This window comes from Schistocerca piceifrons, chromosome 1, assembly GCF_021461385.2.
Source record: "Schistocerca piceifrons isolate TAMUIC-IGC-003096 chromosome 1, iqSchPice1.1, whole genome shotgun sequence".
NCBI classification, from domain to species: domain Eukaryota; kingdom Metazoa; phylum Arthropoda; class Insecta; order Orthoptera; family Acrididae; genus Schistocerca; species Schistocerca piceifrons.
Window position 1 is genome coordinate 1,128,278,253 of NC_060138.1, and position 16,128 is coordinate 1,128,294,380.

Genomic DNA, 16,128 nt, shown 5'->3' on the forward strand with positions numbered 1-16,128 from the left:
ACACACCTTTACAAATCAGTACCTAATGGCGTCCTTCGTTCAATCTTGACAAAAGAATGCTACACAAGCATACAATATAGCGTCACAGGCTCTTCCTACTCACGTAACTACAACAAGACGACAGAGAAATTAATGCTCGGTCACTACTATTTACACTCGTTTTGACATATTCTCATCTTTGTTTCATATTTAATAAGTATCGTCTGTGGCGGTTTCAGTACTTGCCGACTCAGATATTATCTTTACAAAACCGGTACAAAATTCTATACGAGTAAAAAACATGGCACATAATGGTTTCTCTTTATTACATAAAGTTCACACAATCGTTGTCCACGCAATTACAATCATCCAGTTCAATTATTCTTTTCTCTTTTTAATATGTGTTTTTCTAGGAGACGTTGCACTCTCCAGGTGTCGCTGCTGTCGTCTGGACGGGTTTATATCGATAGTAGGTCGGTGGTGATAATGTTCTGGCTGATCACTGTGGACAACGTGTCCATTATGCAACAGATACTGTGGGAGTATGTATTAAACACATTGAAGGTTGTATGAGCATTTTAAATATTACATTAAATCGTGTTACATAGCACATCAACCATACAAAACATTTTTCAGAAATGTGATAAAGATGAAAGTCAGAGAAATAATGCTTTTTTAATGAGTAAATATTGTTCAACTCACATACATCTTTCCTCAGGGTTCAAGCTATCTCCATACCAAATTTCGTCGAAATTGATTCAGCAGGTTAGTGCTGTAAATGTAAAAGACAGAGATACTTTCACAATTGTAATATTAGTATGGATAAGACTATCTATTACGATTTATTTTTTCGGTGATCCGATTCTGATGAAATAAAGCCTATACGGTGCCATGCAATACTCAGATTATCTGCGGAAAAACCACCAAATTCGTCTGGTAGTTTTGGAGAAGTCTGTTGAAACTGACAAACAGACAGACATGTCAGTTTGTTATTAGTATCGAAGATTTAGCTCCTCTGGCAGATTTTGTTCCCTGTCACCATCTGATTAGGTTCAGAGCGCTCACATTAACAATTGTTCATCAAATCGTGAACTGATGAAGTCTCCGTTGACAACATTACGTAGTTCGTGAGGATCAGCTATTTGATTAACCACGAGATTTTTGTACCTATCAAAAGCGTCTCTTGAACCCGTCAGTAAAGGGCAACGCACCTTACGTACCGTCAAACGTATGCAGAGAACTTTCCACGGCGTCTATGTCAACCCCTCCGTCTCCCGTGTCGGTCTATTTGCTTTCGCGGAACACGTCTGTCACCGATCCCGGCGAATTTCCCCCCTGATGCCTGCCACCCACGTTTCCCACCCGCGTCCTTCTGCGACAAGGATGAGCCGCCCAGCCCACGTATTCTCGGCTGAGCGCTTTGTCTGGTGGGAAAGTTTGCACTCAGCCCTCGTCTAACACAAAACTTTGGTCGCTCTTTGCGAGAACGGAATCCAGCCGTATAGTGAGCTCAGAACTTTCGTTAGAAGAGACCAGAAGCAAACGTGGGAAGCAGTTCCAAGAAATTCCACGTATATTATTCCTCGAATGTTACGATTTCCTTACGGAAACAAAATGAATGCTTATCACTTACTGATGGCGGAGTTCATATTCACATAAATGACAACACAATTTTCTGCTGACACCTGTAGCAGTGTACTCTGTGGAAGTCAAAGTTTTTCGGTAGGAAGGCGCTGGGACTACTAAGCTCTCACAAAATACCTTATTTAGTAAGTTGTAAAAAACTGCTTTTCTTTTCTTTCAAACGCTTGAAATTTAGCAATAATATATGAATGTAATGAAAGAGGCAAAAAGATTTAATATTTGCAAATTTAGAAACATTCATTGAGTTTCAACATTGTAACATTACGTAGCATAACGTAAATAAACTGAATAAAGCACAGTGTGGTTTCAGGACATACTAAAACAGGTAGAAAACATTTCAGTTAACACACGTTCCAAGGAAAAATACTCGAATCATCACTAAACATTTAGTGAAGACATGAATTGACAGCTGTAGCACAGCCTATCAAAACAACCAGTGCCCAATTATAAACCATGTGAAATATAAACTTCAGAGAAAGATTGGGTCCAAAAGAGTGAAGCTACTTCTATACAGGAATGTATAAATAAAGTGTAAACAGTATCGCCTTGAAGGCTTCAACGAAACCTGTGGACAGTGAAATTAATCCTCTGTACCAAAATGGATTACACAAGGGGTCACAGACAGTATTCATAAATTAGAAACCAGGCTCAAACCTGATAGACAGGGATTTGTGTGACAAACAGAAAGAATCCTCTAGCAATGTAGGTCAACCAAGGTGGAACCTATCAATTCTTCGAATAAAACTAAGTTTAGCTCAGACATGAAGCAAATAGTATAAAGAACCTTGCGGCAGAGCAAACAGCTCTGAACAGTTGTTCACAGAGTCTACTCACTATGACCTAAGCAAATAAGTTCAACCAGCGCCGATGCTCAAGGGTAAGCAATTCCACTTTTCCCATGAATTCTGTAGCAACAGTACCACCAAATTCACATCCTTAACAACATCGCACATAAATGCAGCACATGGTGTGAAAGAAAGCCTCATGCCCATAGTGGGGCCCCGGGGAGATAACTGCTTCAGTATACGGGAAAGACATTACATCAATACGATATAGAAACCACACTCGTTGAGGGCCTGTAATTAACCTGTCTTTGTGATAGACACGCAGGACCTACACCTGTACTAATGGTCTGAGCTTACCTCTCCCCCCCCCCCTCCCCCGCACCATAACCGCAGATTTGTACGTCAGTCTGGTGATTCACCTGTTCTGCTGCCTTTCACGAACAACATACCAGAGGGTAGTTTTCGACAGGATAACGCCCGTCCACTTACTGCCGCTGTAACTTGACGTGCTGTAAAGGGTGTCGACTTCTTGTGTTAGCCTGCACGATCACCAGATCTGCCTCCAGTTGAGCGCCTATGGGACATCATCGGATGACAACTCCAGCGTCATCACCAGACAGCATAATCGGCCCCTGTATTGACCGAACAGACATGGAACTCCATCCCACAACCTGACATCCGGCAACTGTAAATAAAAAAAAAACAAAAAACAAAAAACGAAAAACAGTACATGCGATTAAGCCGGTTATGAGTGTATCAGCGTTTCATATTTGTAACGTCTAATCTCGCGCTTACATTGACCTGTGACCTTGCAATTTTAATCTCTCAAATATACCTAGACAAATGTATTCTAGAAATTTCATAACTGCACATGAATTATTTTGGTGTTGCGACTTTTTTCCTCAGTGTAAATACTCGATATGTCTAAACATACTTGACTCGTCCAATATGGTTGCGTCCGCCCTGATAGCTGAGTGGTGAGCGTGGCGGATTGCCTTCCTGTGGGACTAGGTTAGATTCCCGTCTGGGTCGGGGATTTTCTCCGCTCAGGGACTGGGTGTTGCGTTGTCTTCATCATCATTTCATCCCCCTCCATCGCGCAGGTCTCCCAATGTGGCGTCGAATGTAATAGGACCTTTACCAAGGCGGCCGGATCTGCCCCGTAAGGGGCCTCCCGGCCAATGAGGCCAAACGCTCATTTCTCATTTCGTATGGATTGTCACATCGTTTCAATGACTACCTTCATTGTTTCGAATGAACTTACAAGCTTCCATGATGAAGAGGTTCTGTATCAAGGTCGTCTGACTGCATAGACCAATTCTTAAGGTGCTCCCAGAGACAATAAACCAAGGGATTCAGAACTGGGGATTTTGCAGTCTATGGAACTGGTCCTGCTCTACCTGTCTACTAGTATATGTAACGACAGACACCAGCCAGTACGTCTCAAACAAACAGACTGAACTATTTTGGAACTTCAGTATGCACAAACAAATGTTTCTTCTTATCTTCTAGAAGGTTTTGGCTAGTGTTCTGAGTAAAGTCCCTGTAGACAGCGCTTGTAAGACGTGCTGGGAGAAGACAGACATTGTATTGGCTGTTTGTGGAACAAACCGTTGGCATAAGTGCAACCGTGGTGGGTGATCCGCAGAGGTAATGCCTTGCACACACTGAAGATGATACGTATACATGAGATGCTCGTGAAACATCCTCCATGCGGAACTTGGGTATGTAATACATGCTAAGACCACTTGTCTTGCGCTGAGGCCTGACTGTTCTTCGACAGCCCATAGAACGTGTTCTTCCTGGTGAAAAGTACGAGCAATACCTGCCCTTCCGTGATGCTACGGATCCTGTCTCGGCAACGTGATGGTTGGCAGCACCGATCGCTTGATGACTCTGTCTTGGGGCTGCAAACGCCGTCTGATACAGCCGTACAGCCTCGTGCCCATAAACATTCGCGCGGCCGTATATAAAAATTGTGACTGCTGCTGACGAAATGAAGATCTTGTCACGTTCTAACGGAGTACTTTCAGTTAACGCATTAGCTGTAATGCACGTACACAACGGACATCGAATGACGAATTTAAAAAAGTCTCGCTGGCAACAAAACATCACCTACATGCAGTGATTCAAACGGGTGCACCGATAAGTGGAGTTGATTGGTTGTACTTTCAAAGCCATTGAACACCAACTTTCACTACTAAATCGAAAACGAAGGACTTTTGGATATTTGTTTTTATGAAGTTTCTTCTTCTGTTTGTCTAAGGAACATATCTCCAAAGATTGTAAATTAATTTTTGAAACACCCTGTATACAGGGTGGCCCATGGCGTTGCGCCTGTGGTAACACTGGTTCCCATCAAATCACCAAAGTTAAGTGCTGTTGGGCTTGGCCAGCACTTGGATGGTTCACCGTCCGGATCTGCTAAGTGCTGGTGGCAAGTGAGGTGTACCCAGCTCTTGTGAGGCCAATTGAGGAGCTACTTGATTGAGAACTAGCGACGCCGGTCACAAAAACTGACAATGGCCAGTAGAGTGGTATGCTGACCACACACTCCTCCGTAACCGCAAGTGGTGACTTATGAGGATGACACGGCGGCTGGTCTATACCGTTGGGCCTTCATTGCTTGTTCAGACTGTATTTTTGTTGTTGTGCATACAGAGGAATTCAGCTGACTCTACCACTCGGTTTTTAGTTGCCTGCAATGCCATCAAATACCACGCAGAAGAGTTTTTCATATTCTCTCGCTCGCTATGCGCGAACTGTTCGGCCTAGTCCTACAGAAAAAATGAACAGAACCTTTTTGTAGGTAGCTTTATGAAGCTGAACTTTATTTTGGAATATTTTTTCGCTAGAGGCCACTGTTATTCAAGAAAAACGCGTTTCAAGGTCAGTTTTGTACGTTTTGTTTGAATAAACCAAAACTACTGTGAGCGTGGGGTTGATCTGCTATTCTGTTATTCTGCACAACGGATTAATCCTAGATGTACCCTTTACCCTGTGGCTCCTGCAAGATGCAATTTCCACCCCCACACTACTACAGAAGTCAGACAGACGCTCCTAACGTTCTAAAGAGAAATGCCTGAAAAACTTTCAGCAGTAAATATCTTCTGGAGTCATCTGCTGTTAGGAAATGACACAAAAATTCACAAAATATCTTACGTAACTAGTGGGATACTTGGCTACTGGAGTAGTGTAAGAAAAACATGAAACTAACGAAAATTCTTATTTATTTTGCAAAAATTCTGAGAAATCACAATGGCACTTTTAGTTATGAATTGAACAAGTTATATCCTGGTTCTTTTCTAAAGGTGAAGTTACCTCTCAAGGATAGGATTCGCTAATGAAATTTCTATACAAAGTTTAAGATTGTTATTGACGTGGCAGAATGGCTGAGAGGCGCGCCTACTCAACTTGAATAATTATCCTCTAGAATGTTGCTAGGTACGGACGGGCTGTCGTGTGTGAAATGGTGTGAAGTGTACTGTTGTGGAGGAAATATGGGGCTCATAATAGCTGTAGCGCACAATACCATAAGCTGCGATGACCGCAGTCTGCGCCGCTCGCTGTTCACAAATAAGGTAACTCTTATTCTACCTGAATTGAACTTTGCCAATCGAACTCTCCCTACGCCTTGATGAAGTCAAGGATTCCTATTCGCCCCTAGTCTAACTATTGGCGTGGTACACCGGTCAGATAACCAGTCCACCGCGATGCAACTCAAAAATTCGCTCGCAGGCGTTTAACTATAACTCTGTCCATTCACACCGCACAATGAGTGTGTCTGCCAACACAGTGAAAAACGCTTAATCACAAGGACTCAGTATAGAGTCACACTTCGATTTGCTCTCGACAGAGGTGCTCTCCCAGTGAAGTACTGAGGAGAGACTTGTTCCTCACTCCAAGAGCGACAACAGAACGGCGCCTCTCCACGCCAGACGTGAAGGGGTATATTTTTCGGTCTCTTCCATTACTCCTTCAGCTCAATGCATCAGAAATATCGTCTGCCGATGAGCATTGCTCTTTTAAAACGGGAGAATGACGTTTCGTTTAAGGTGACCAGTCTGGAAATCTGTAGTATCAGCGTTTGGCGTTTGCTGTCTCCCTGTGAAAATCTCTGAAACTGCGTGCTATATGTAAAGAATGCGTAGGCTGGCTGCCCACACAATGTAGCGGAATTTGCTTTTAAGCCAAACACGGGGATGTGTCCCCTTTCACTTGGACACACACTGTCTGCTCCACGGGCAGCTGAGGTTGACTCGTCCTTCGAAGGGACCGGCCTCCCGGTGTGTGGTCTGCCTCTCTCGAACTAAAAGCTCCTGTGACAGTCGTGTCTGGAATGTAAGTGTGTACGCCAGTCTCAAGTATTTCAACCCCGTTGCGCACTTGTTATTAGCATATCGTTTACATGAATTCATACAGCATTGACTTTATTTTATCGACTTCGGGTTCGAATGAAGCATCTTGATATGCGGAATATGTTTGTGAGGGCGGAGTATATAAACAATGAAGGTCAGGAGACCACGACGTCTTACACTACTGCCTCCAGAACAAACGTATGCTACATTAAATTTCGTACAAATGGGTTCCGCTCGTTTTTTTTCCTGTAGCGTTAATAATAATTCGTGCGTAGCGAGCGAGAAAATATTAACATCATGCACGTAGTATTTGAAAGCGTTGCGGGTTGCATAAAACCAGTAAGTTGGGGAAGTCGGATCACATGTAACTTCATAACTTTTTTTTACTATTGCGAATGGCGTGCTGCTGATGAGAACTGCCGCGCAGCGTCTCTGGACCCGGCTTGTTATTCCAGCTTAGAGGCGTCTGAGGACTCCCGCCGGTCAGGGTTAGCTGGAAGCGAGACGGGGACTTTGGAGGCTGGAGTGAGAGCGCCGCCTAAAGGCGAGCAACCCTCGCGACGCGCGGGCTTTAAAGTGCCGCGCCGCGCCGCGCCGTGCTGGGCCGGGCCGCGCCGGGGTAAAATATGGCCGGCCGGGGCGCGGCGTCCCGCGGAGGCCGTGTGTAACTCCGACTTTCTCCCAGTATTTGACGTATTCAGATAAACGGCGGAGCCCAGAGGCCAAAATTGGATTTGCGAAATATTTATAGCAGTCTGCCAGGGCAGTGCAGATGGAGTGGCGCGGCCGAAGGAAGTGAGTTACACCGCGATACTGCCGTACTTCTCACACAGCCACCAGGCCCGCCGGCGAATGAGATCTGTCCCAAACTTCACAGTTTCAAGTCTCAAAAAAGCTGCGGTGTGCCGGTCAACTTAATAGGGCGTCTTTTTCTCTCTGTCTGTCTGTCTGTTTCTCTCTGTCTCTTATTATTATTATTATTATTATTATTATTATTTACGTAGGGACCCAATAGGTTGATGGTTGACCTTCCTTTGTGTCGAAATTTGTTTCATCCTTTCAGAAAGGAGTCTCTTTCTTTCATCAGACCATGTTGTTCCAGCCTGTTTTCTAATTATTTCCCTCTGACCAACTTTCCAAATAAATATGTGTTGTAAGAATATTTTTCTGTGTATAATGTCTGCCAGAGCTATACCGGCTACTTTAAGATCCTCCTTAATCACAGCAATCCATTTAATTGGCTCAGTTTTGGCTTTACTTCTGTTTTCGTAGAACTGTACCTTTTGTTTTGTTAACCTAGTGGGTGCCAGTCTTTTAATATCCCCATAAAATCTATGTCTTCGTTTTCTCATGTCACCTCGTATGTCTGTGTATTGTTCTATTTCCTTATTACTTCTCAGACTGTACGTTTCTCCATCAGTAATCTTGCGGCCTAATATTTTCCTAATAATCTTCTTCTCTTTCTAACTACAGAACATATATACAGCCACTTTCAGTTACGTGAAATTTTGTCAGTTGACCAAGATTTCGATTGCACTAGGGCACTCTTCATCAGAATAAAAAGTTGCATGGAATACCTAAAAATATAATAACACATACAGTGTATATTACTTGAATTGTATTTTCTTTTGTAAAAAAGACTGTTACACTATGTTGTAACTTTCATTCACTGGTTCCTATTTGTTATCAGTATTCTTGAAAACTACCTTTGAAATGCCTCATTTGCTCTTAAGTTATCGGTATTAAATTACTTCCTGTTAGATGGCGCGAATCTGTTTTCGTGTCCAACTCGAGGCTGCCTTGCCGTGTTAGCCGTTTAGTCTGACGGTAGCGGTTGTATTATGCCATTCTTGGCACAATCGACCTTGCGGTTGTCTTTATATATTCCTCGGAGAATTTTATCTGGTTGACAGTTATGTTATATTTTTATATTATAGTTTTTATTCCCACGACATTTCTGTTTGACGAGAGCACTGATGCTCAGACGTTTTAAACCATGGTGTGATTACATGTAAGTTCATTCTGTTTGTGCGTAATTTAAGGAAGTAATCCTACGAAGTGCATCTTATTTCAGTCTACGCCGTTATATATTTAGGTACACCACGTAACTTTTTATGCTGATGAAGAATGCGCTAGTACAATCGAAACCGTGGCAACTGACAAAATTTTGTGCAACCGAAGTGGCTGTATGTACGTCCTGTAATTAAATAGCGTACGGTTGCTGGAGCACAGCCAATAAAATGTTTCAAATTTCCTTTCTTTCTTTCGAATTTCTTCAGTAGCCCTCTTCATATATGAAATTTAAGTTTCTGCTCCATAAAGATATTCAGATTTGATTACAGTGCTGTAATACCTAAGTTTACTGAACATAGAAAGTGATTTTCTATTATAAATATTTTATGTTAATCTGAAGCAGTTTACATTTTTTGACAGCGATCTTCTTTTGCAGCTTTTTCTTGTATATTTTCCCCCAAGTATTTAAACTGAGAAACCCTTTTTGTTTTTCCGTATTTCGTGTTAAAAAGCTTTAGAGCTTGTTTCTTGCATTCATATATTCCGTTTTCTCGAATGGTTTTTGTGGTCCTACTTTTTTTGCAACTACTACTTTTTTTCAATTTGTTTTTGAGGTGTGGTAATATCCCTAGTTAAAATGGCCAGATCATCTGCAAAGGCGGGGCAATCTACTCTAATATTACTTCTACCTAACTTGATTGATTGATCTATATTTTGACACGACTTTTGCCCTCGCCATTCTGTAATGACCTTTTCCAAAACACAGTTAAACAGTAATGGGGAGAGTCCATGTCCGTGTCTAACACCAGTCTTTATATCAAATGGTTCAGAAATTTCTCCCATGAATTTAACTTCAGGGCTAGTGTCGGTTGCGCCACGCTGGAACGGCGATCTGTGATACATTTCTTCGGGTGGTGACGATCTTAAACCTGTGAACAAGCATTGCAGGATGAATCCAGAGTACGGTGATTCGTGTGCGTTCCTTCAGCAATTGTGTGGGTGATGTAGAAAGAATAGAAGAGCCGTAACTTCTGGCGAAGACGCTGCGCTTAGTGACCAGCGAAAACAGTGCGGTAGTGGAAGATACCTTAAAGGAAAGCGGGTATATTATTGAGATCTCGAAATTTTCCCGGCATAAAGAGTTTCGGGGTTGCAGCCTGATTAGTGGCCTTGTTACATTAATATTTCACTATTTTCGTCTTGGTAGCTACAACAGCAACGGTTACGAAATTATCTCGAATGAAAAACAGCCCACAGTTGCACTAGATTATGTTTATTTTAAACCTTAACCATGGTTTCTGCTATAATAATATAGCATTCTTCAGAAGTCATACACAGTAATAAATGAAAAATATCTTATCCGAGTGGCTGCATCAAGACCAATAAAATAAGTTCAAGAGACATAAGCCTGTTTCGAATATAAGTAAAATTACATATGACACCGTATGTCTTCAACCACTGTCTGTTATATTGGGTGTCTCTCTACCGTACGATAGCTACATTATACCCGTTCTTCAGGTAGATATATTAATGGTTGCTAGGCCAAGGACTATCTGAAACACTTGACACCTTATCTCTGCGATGAAAACCGGAGATATCACCGCCTGGAAAATCGCATTTCCGAGAGCGTATTTTTTCTGAAACATAGTGGTATCGTGCATTATCATGCATACGCCGACAGCATGTTCATGTTAATTACTGACTTGTTCATTAGCCTAAATGTATCACGTAATTGAGCGGTAAGCATATATCAAATTGGTTCAAATGGCTCTAAGCACTATGGGACTTAACTTCTAAGGTTATCAGTCCCGCCGGCCGGGGTGGTCGAGCGGTTCTAGGCGCTACAGTCTGGAACCGCGCGACCGCAGGTTCGAATCCTGCCTCGGGCATGGATGTGTATGATGTCCCTAGGCTATTTAGGTTTAAGCAGTTCTAAGTTGTAGGGGACTGATGACCTCAGCAAAAGTCCCATAGTGCTGAGAGCCATTTGAACCATTAATCAGTCCCCTAGAACATAGAACTACTTAAACCTAACTAACCTAAGGACATCACACACATCCATGCCCGCGGCAGGATTCGAACCTGCGACCGTAGCGGTCGCGTGGTTCCAGACTGTTGCGCCTAGAACCTCTCGGCCACTCCGGCCGGCAAGCATATAATCCTAAAGTGTATCACATTGTTAAATTTGTGTGTGGTATCGGTATCTTAATTTCACAAACTTAACCCCATCGCTAGTGCTTTACAGAGTGCGTCTCTTTGAGATTTTGTTGTTTATTAGCCTAATTGTATCATGTAACTCAGCTGTAAGCACATATTGCTGACTACAAATCTTAAGTGTATTACAATGTTAAATTTGGATTTGGAATCGGTTTCTTCGTATTACAAGTTGGCCTCCTTCCTCGTGCTTTACGGTGTGTGTCCTTTCTTGTGCCCGCAGGAGGGCTACGAGTGCCAGTGCTGCCCCGGCTTCGTGGGCCCGCACTGCGAGGAGCGCGACGCCTGCTACCCCAGCCCGTGCCGCAACAACGGCATTTGCGTCGACCTGTCGCAGGGCCAGGGCGGCAACAGCTTCCAGTGCCTCTGTCCATACGGTGGGTACCGCGCGCACCACGGCATTACACTGAAAACATACATCTCTATCACATGACTACTGATGACGTCAATTTGCAGGTCACTTCTGGAATACTGTTGTGTTTATCTTACTTGTAGTACACTGTACAGTAGCATTACAGTGACTACTTGTCAGCAGCCTCAATAACCGCCTTTTGTAGCACGAACGTGGAAGAAGGGTGTCAATGAGATTTACACTCCTGGCCATTAAAACTACTACACCACGAAGATGACGTGCTACAGACGTGAAATTTAACCGACAGGAAGAAGATGCTGTGATATGCAAATGATTAGCTTTTCAGAGCATTCACACAAGGGTGGCGCCGGTGGCGACACCTACAACGTGCTGACATGAGGGAAGTTTTCAAACGATTTCTCATACACAAACAGCAGTTGATCGGCGTTGCCTGGTGAAACGTTGTTGTGATGCCTCGTGTAAGGAGGAGAAATGCGTACCATCACATTTCCGACTTTGATAAAGGTCGGATTGTAGCCTATGCCTATTGCGGTTTATCGCATCGCGACATTGCTGCTCGTGTTGGTCGAGAACCAATGACTGTTAGCAGAATATGGAATCGGTGGGTTCAGGAGGGTAATACGGAACGCCGTGCTGGATCCCAACGGCCTCGTATCACTAGCAGTCGAGATGACAGGCATCTTATCTGACAGACATCTTATCCGCATGGCTGTAACAGATCGTGCAGCCACGTCTCGATCCCTGAGTCAACAGATGCGGACGTTTACAAGACAACAACCATCTCCACGAACAGTTCGACGACGTTTGCAGCAGCATGGACCATCAGCTCGGAGACCATGGCTGCGCTTACCATAGACGCGATGGTGTACTCAACGAGGAATCTGGGTGCACGAATGGCAAAACGTCATTTTTTCGGATGAAGCCAGGTTCTGTTTACAGCATCATGATGGTCGCATCCGTGTTTGGCGACATCGGGGAGAATGCACAATTGAAGCGTGTATTCGTCATCGCCATACTGGCGTATCACCCGGCGTGATGGTATGAGGCGCTGTTGGTTACTCGTCTCGGTCACCTCATGTTCGCATTGACGGCACTTTGAACAATGGACGTTACATTTCAGGTATGTTACGACCCGTGGCTCTACTCTTCAATCGATCCCTGCGATACCCTACATTTCAGCAGGATAATGCACGGCCGCATGTTGCAGGTCCTGTACAGGCCTTTCTGGATACAAAAAATGTTCGACTGCAGCAGTGGCCCGCACATTCTCCAGATCTCTCCCCAACTGAAAACGTCTGGTCAATGGTGGCCGAGCAACTGGCTCGTCACAATACGCCAGTCACTACTCTTCATGAATTGTGGTATCGTGTTGAAGCTGCATGGGCAGCTGTACCTGTATACGCCATCCAGGCTCTGTTTGACTCAATGCCCAGGCGTATGAAGGCCGTTATTACGGCCAGAGGTGGTTGTTCAGGGTACTGATTTCTCACTATCTATGCAACCAAATTGCGTGAAAATGTAATCACCTGTCAGTTCTAGTATTATATATTTGTCCAATAAATACCCGTTTATGATCTGCATTTCTTCTTGGTGTAGCAATTTTAATGGCCAGTAGTGTACTTGGTTTCACAGATTCTCGATCGGGTTTAAAATCTAGGAGTTTGGTGACCAGGGGTGTACGGTAAATTCATCCAACTGTTCTTCGAACCACTTACGTACACTACGAACTGTGTGACACGTTGCACTGTCCTGCTGATAGATGCAATCATGCTCAAGAAAAGAAAATGAAGGGTGTAAATGGTCCTCAGTGATAGATGCATAGTTATGTTGATCCATTCCGCCTCCCAGATTGACAAGATAACATAGTGAATGATACAGAAACATCCCAAAGACCATAACTGATGCATAGCGTTCGCTTTCATACGTTTCACGCTGTACACGCAAACAGCCATCTCTCCAATGGAGCATAAAATGATTCATCTGTAAAAGCCACCTGTAGCCACTCTGGTGCTGTCAAGTTTGGCTTGCAAATTCCAGTCTTCGTTGCCGATGAACGGCAGCCAAACGTGGGTGCATGAACCAGGCACCTGCTGCAGAGGCCCATATGCAGCAACGTTCGCTGAACGGTCAGTGAGGAGGTGCACCATAGTCTCCTCTGCGCCTGTTTTAGATAGCTCAATTTTGCTTTGCACGGTACAGTAAACGTGGCGGCACGCGAACAGTTTGCGAACAGTATACGCTTTGCTTCAAGACTCCTTGTGTTGCTGTTATAGTCTGTTTCCCCGTAAAAATTTGAAATGACAAGTGTAACCTCCCCGTAATTATTATTAAATGATATGAATTGAATGAAAATGCAATAGAGCCAAATGTTAGCTTCCCACAGTAATAAAACTCAATGATAATAAAAACGTGAAAAAATGTTAAGTCCCCACAAAATTAACGTTAAGATCAACCTGATAAATTGATTCTGGGAGGAAAAGCAAAGGAAATATTGTTTCAATTGTAATGATTATTTTCTTAAAACAATTGCTTTGAGAACAAAAATTATTATTGCGGCAATTCTTGAACAAATTAATTACAGTTAATATACATTACATTATCAGATGTGCGCAATGCTGCTTCATTACCTTATTTAAAAAATAGACCTCGTCCCGAACCTTGACCAGATACCCACGTCGACGCCCGCCGACTCCTCACACACAACTCCGACTGTCTCGCGCGCGCTACTAGCACGAACGAACTACATGCTCTCGCGACTCGCTACGTACAACAACTGCACTCACGCGCGGTCAAGCGCAGACTAGAAACGATAAATAGCTCTCTGGTCAGAGATTCTGTCATGCCTCGCCATCGCTGCTACTGAATACATACGTGTTTCATAACCCTCCACTGGGGGGGGGGGGGGCAAAAATTTGGCAGCGATGGTGAGTCATTTGGACTTGCCATAAGCAACAAATTTTTTCGTAACTAATTAACTTTACAATTAAGCATATATACAGATATAAAACAGGAAGGAAATATGGTGCACATGCATCAAGTACAAAACATATTAGACAATGACAAAATGTGAGTACAAAAGAAATGACATAAGTGCACGTGCACTCAAAAACTCTTTAGCATTTTCACAACAAATAAACATAATGGCAAAAAATCATGTTGATAAGTGACATAAGTGCACATGTACTGCAGTTCAGCAAATTGAAAAAAATGTATAGGCCATGAATATAAATGATATTAGCAAAAAGATGATTTTCACTATGTTACAAGAATTAGGATAGGAAAGGGAAGGATTGCATCATGGTTGTAGCACTTTAGGTTGCACGCAGCTGCACTGAAAGTCCATATCTTTCCACAGAAGTACAACACCAAGTGAGACAATTTGAAGTTCTTTTCCCAGAAGTATTTATCAGCGTAGGCAAGACACTGAAATGTCGTAGTAATATTCCATGTTTTCACTTTGGCAGTACATTACGTACACCAATCAGTGGGACCATAATAACGTCTCCATCGCTCACGGTGGTGGACAGCATGTCGTGTCAACACCACGCTCTTACAAGGCACACCAACGTAGAATTAGTGCAAAAACCAAATGTAGTGCTCCATGATCAGGAGGATGTACAGGATAAATGGATATTGCAGTAATTCAGGGTAGCGAGGTCAGAAGGTGAAGGACATTAAGTTACATACTAGTCTTCATTAGGAATTACATTAGTAGTTTGCGGCATTCATAGCCCAGTTATTGAACATTTCTGTACCATGTATGTAGTATTACAGAAAAATGTTCATTAATTATTTTACATAGAATATTTGCACCCATTCTCTAATTACAAATCATCAGAAGTCATTACTTAAAACAGGAGGTAGTCAATAATAATGTTGATACTCAATCATTGGTCATCCCAATACAGTCATCATTTCGCGTTCTTTTCCCAGTTACAAAGCATAATGAATAGCATTCAATTTCTAGTTACAAAGCATAATTAGTACCATTCTTTTCCTAGTTACAAAGCATTATTAGTAGCATTCTTTTCCTAGTTACAAAGCATTATTAGTAGCATTCTTTTCCTAGTTACAAAGCATTATTAATTAATAGTATTCATTTTCCAGTTACAAAGCATTATTAATCATTTGTCACTTCAATATAGTAATAATCAGTAGCCTTCTTTTCCTAGTTACAAAGCATTATTAAATAATCGCATTCTTTTCCCAGTTACAAAGCATAATGAATAGCATTCATTCTCTAGTTACAAAGCATAATTAGTAGCATTCTTTTACTAGTTACAAAGCATTATTAGTAGCATTCTTTTCCTAGTTACAAGGCATTGGTCATCTCTATACAGTAATTAGTAGTATTTTCCTAGTTACAAAGCGTTATTAGTAGTTCTTTCTAGTTACAAAGCATTGGTCATCTCTATACAGTAATTAGTACTATTTTCCTATTTACAAAGCATTATTAGTAGTTCTTTCTAGTTACAAAGCATTGGTCATCTCAATACTGTAATTAGTAATATTCATTTTTCAGGTAACATATTATTCATAGCTGATCAGCATTACTCAGAACTCTCTTAAACTGGTATCAATATTTGGGACTGGTAATACATTTTTTTTGTTAGCAATGCATTGCGTTGGGTAATTATAGGGGAAAGCAAGAGAGAAAAATTTGCTTCTGGGTTGTTGGTGTAAATGAAAACGTGTAACGTCATTCGTCATAAGTCAGCTGTAGCAAGATTATGAGACAAGTAGAGTATATGTAATCACATTC

General features: G+C 42.4%; 1 protein-coding gene across 1 annotated transcript in view; it reads left to right on the top strand.

The window, feature by feature from the left end:
• Positions 1-16,128, top strand: part of LOC124778265 (delta and Notch-like epidermal growth factor-related receptor) — a 561,289-nt gene that overhangs the window by 344,355 nt on the left and 200,806 nt on the right. The window contains exon 6 of the mRNA XM_047253631.1: positions 11,217-11,370. Within this exon, the coding sequence (XP_047109587.1) occupies positions 11,217-11,370 (154 nt within the window). The remainder of the gene's footprint in view (positions 1-11,216; positions 11,371-16,128) is intronic.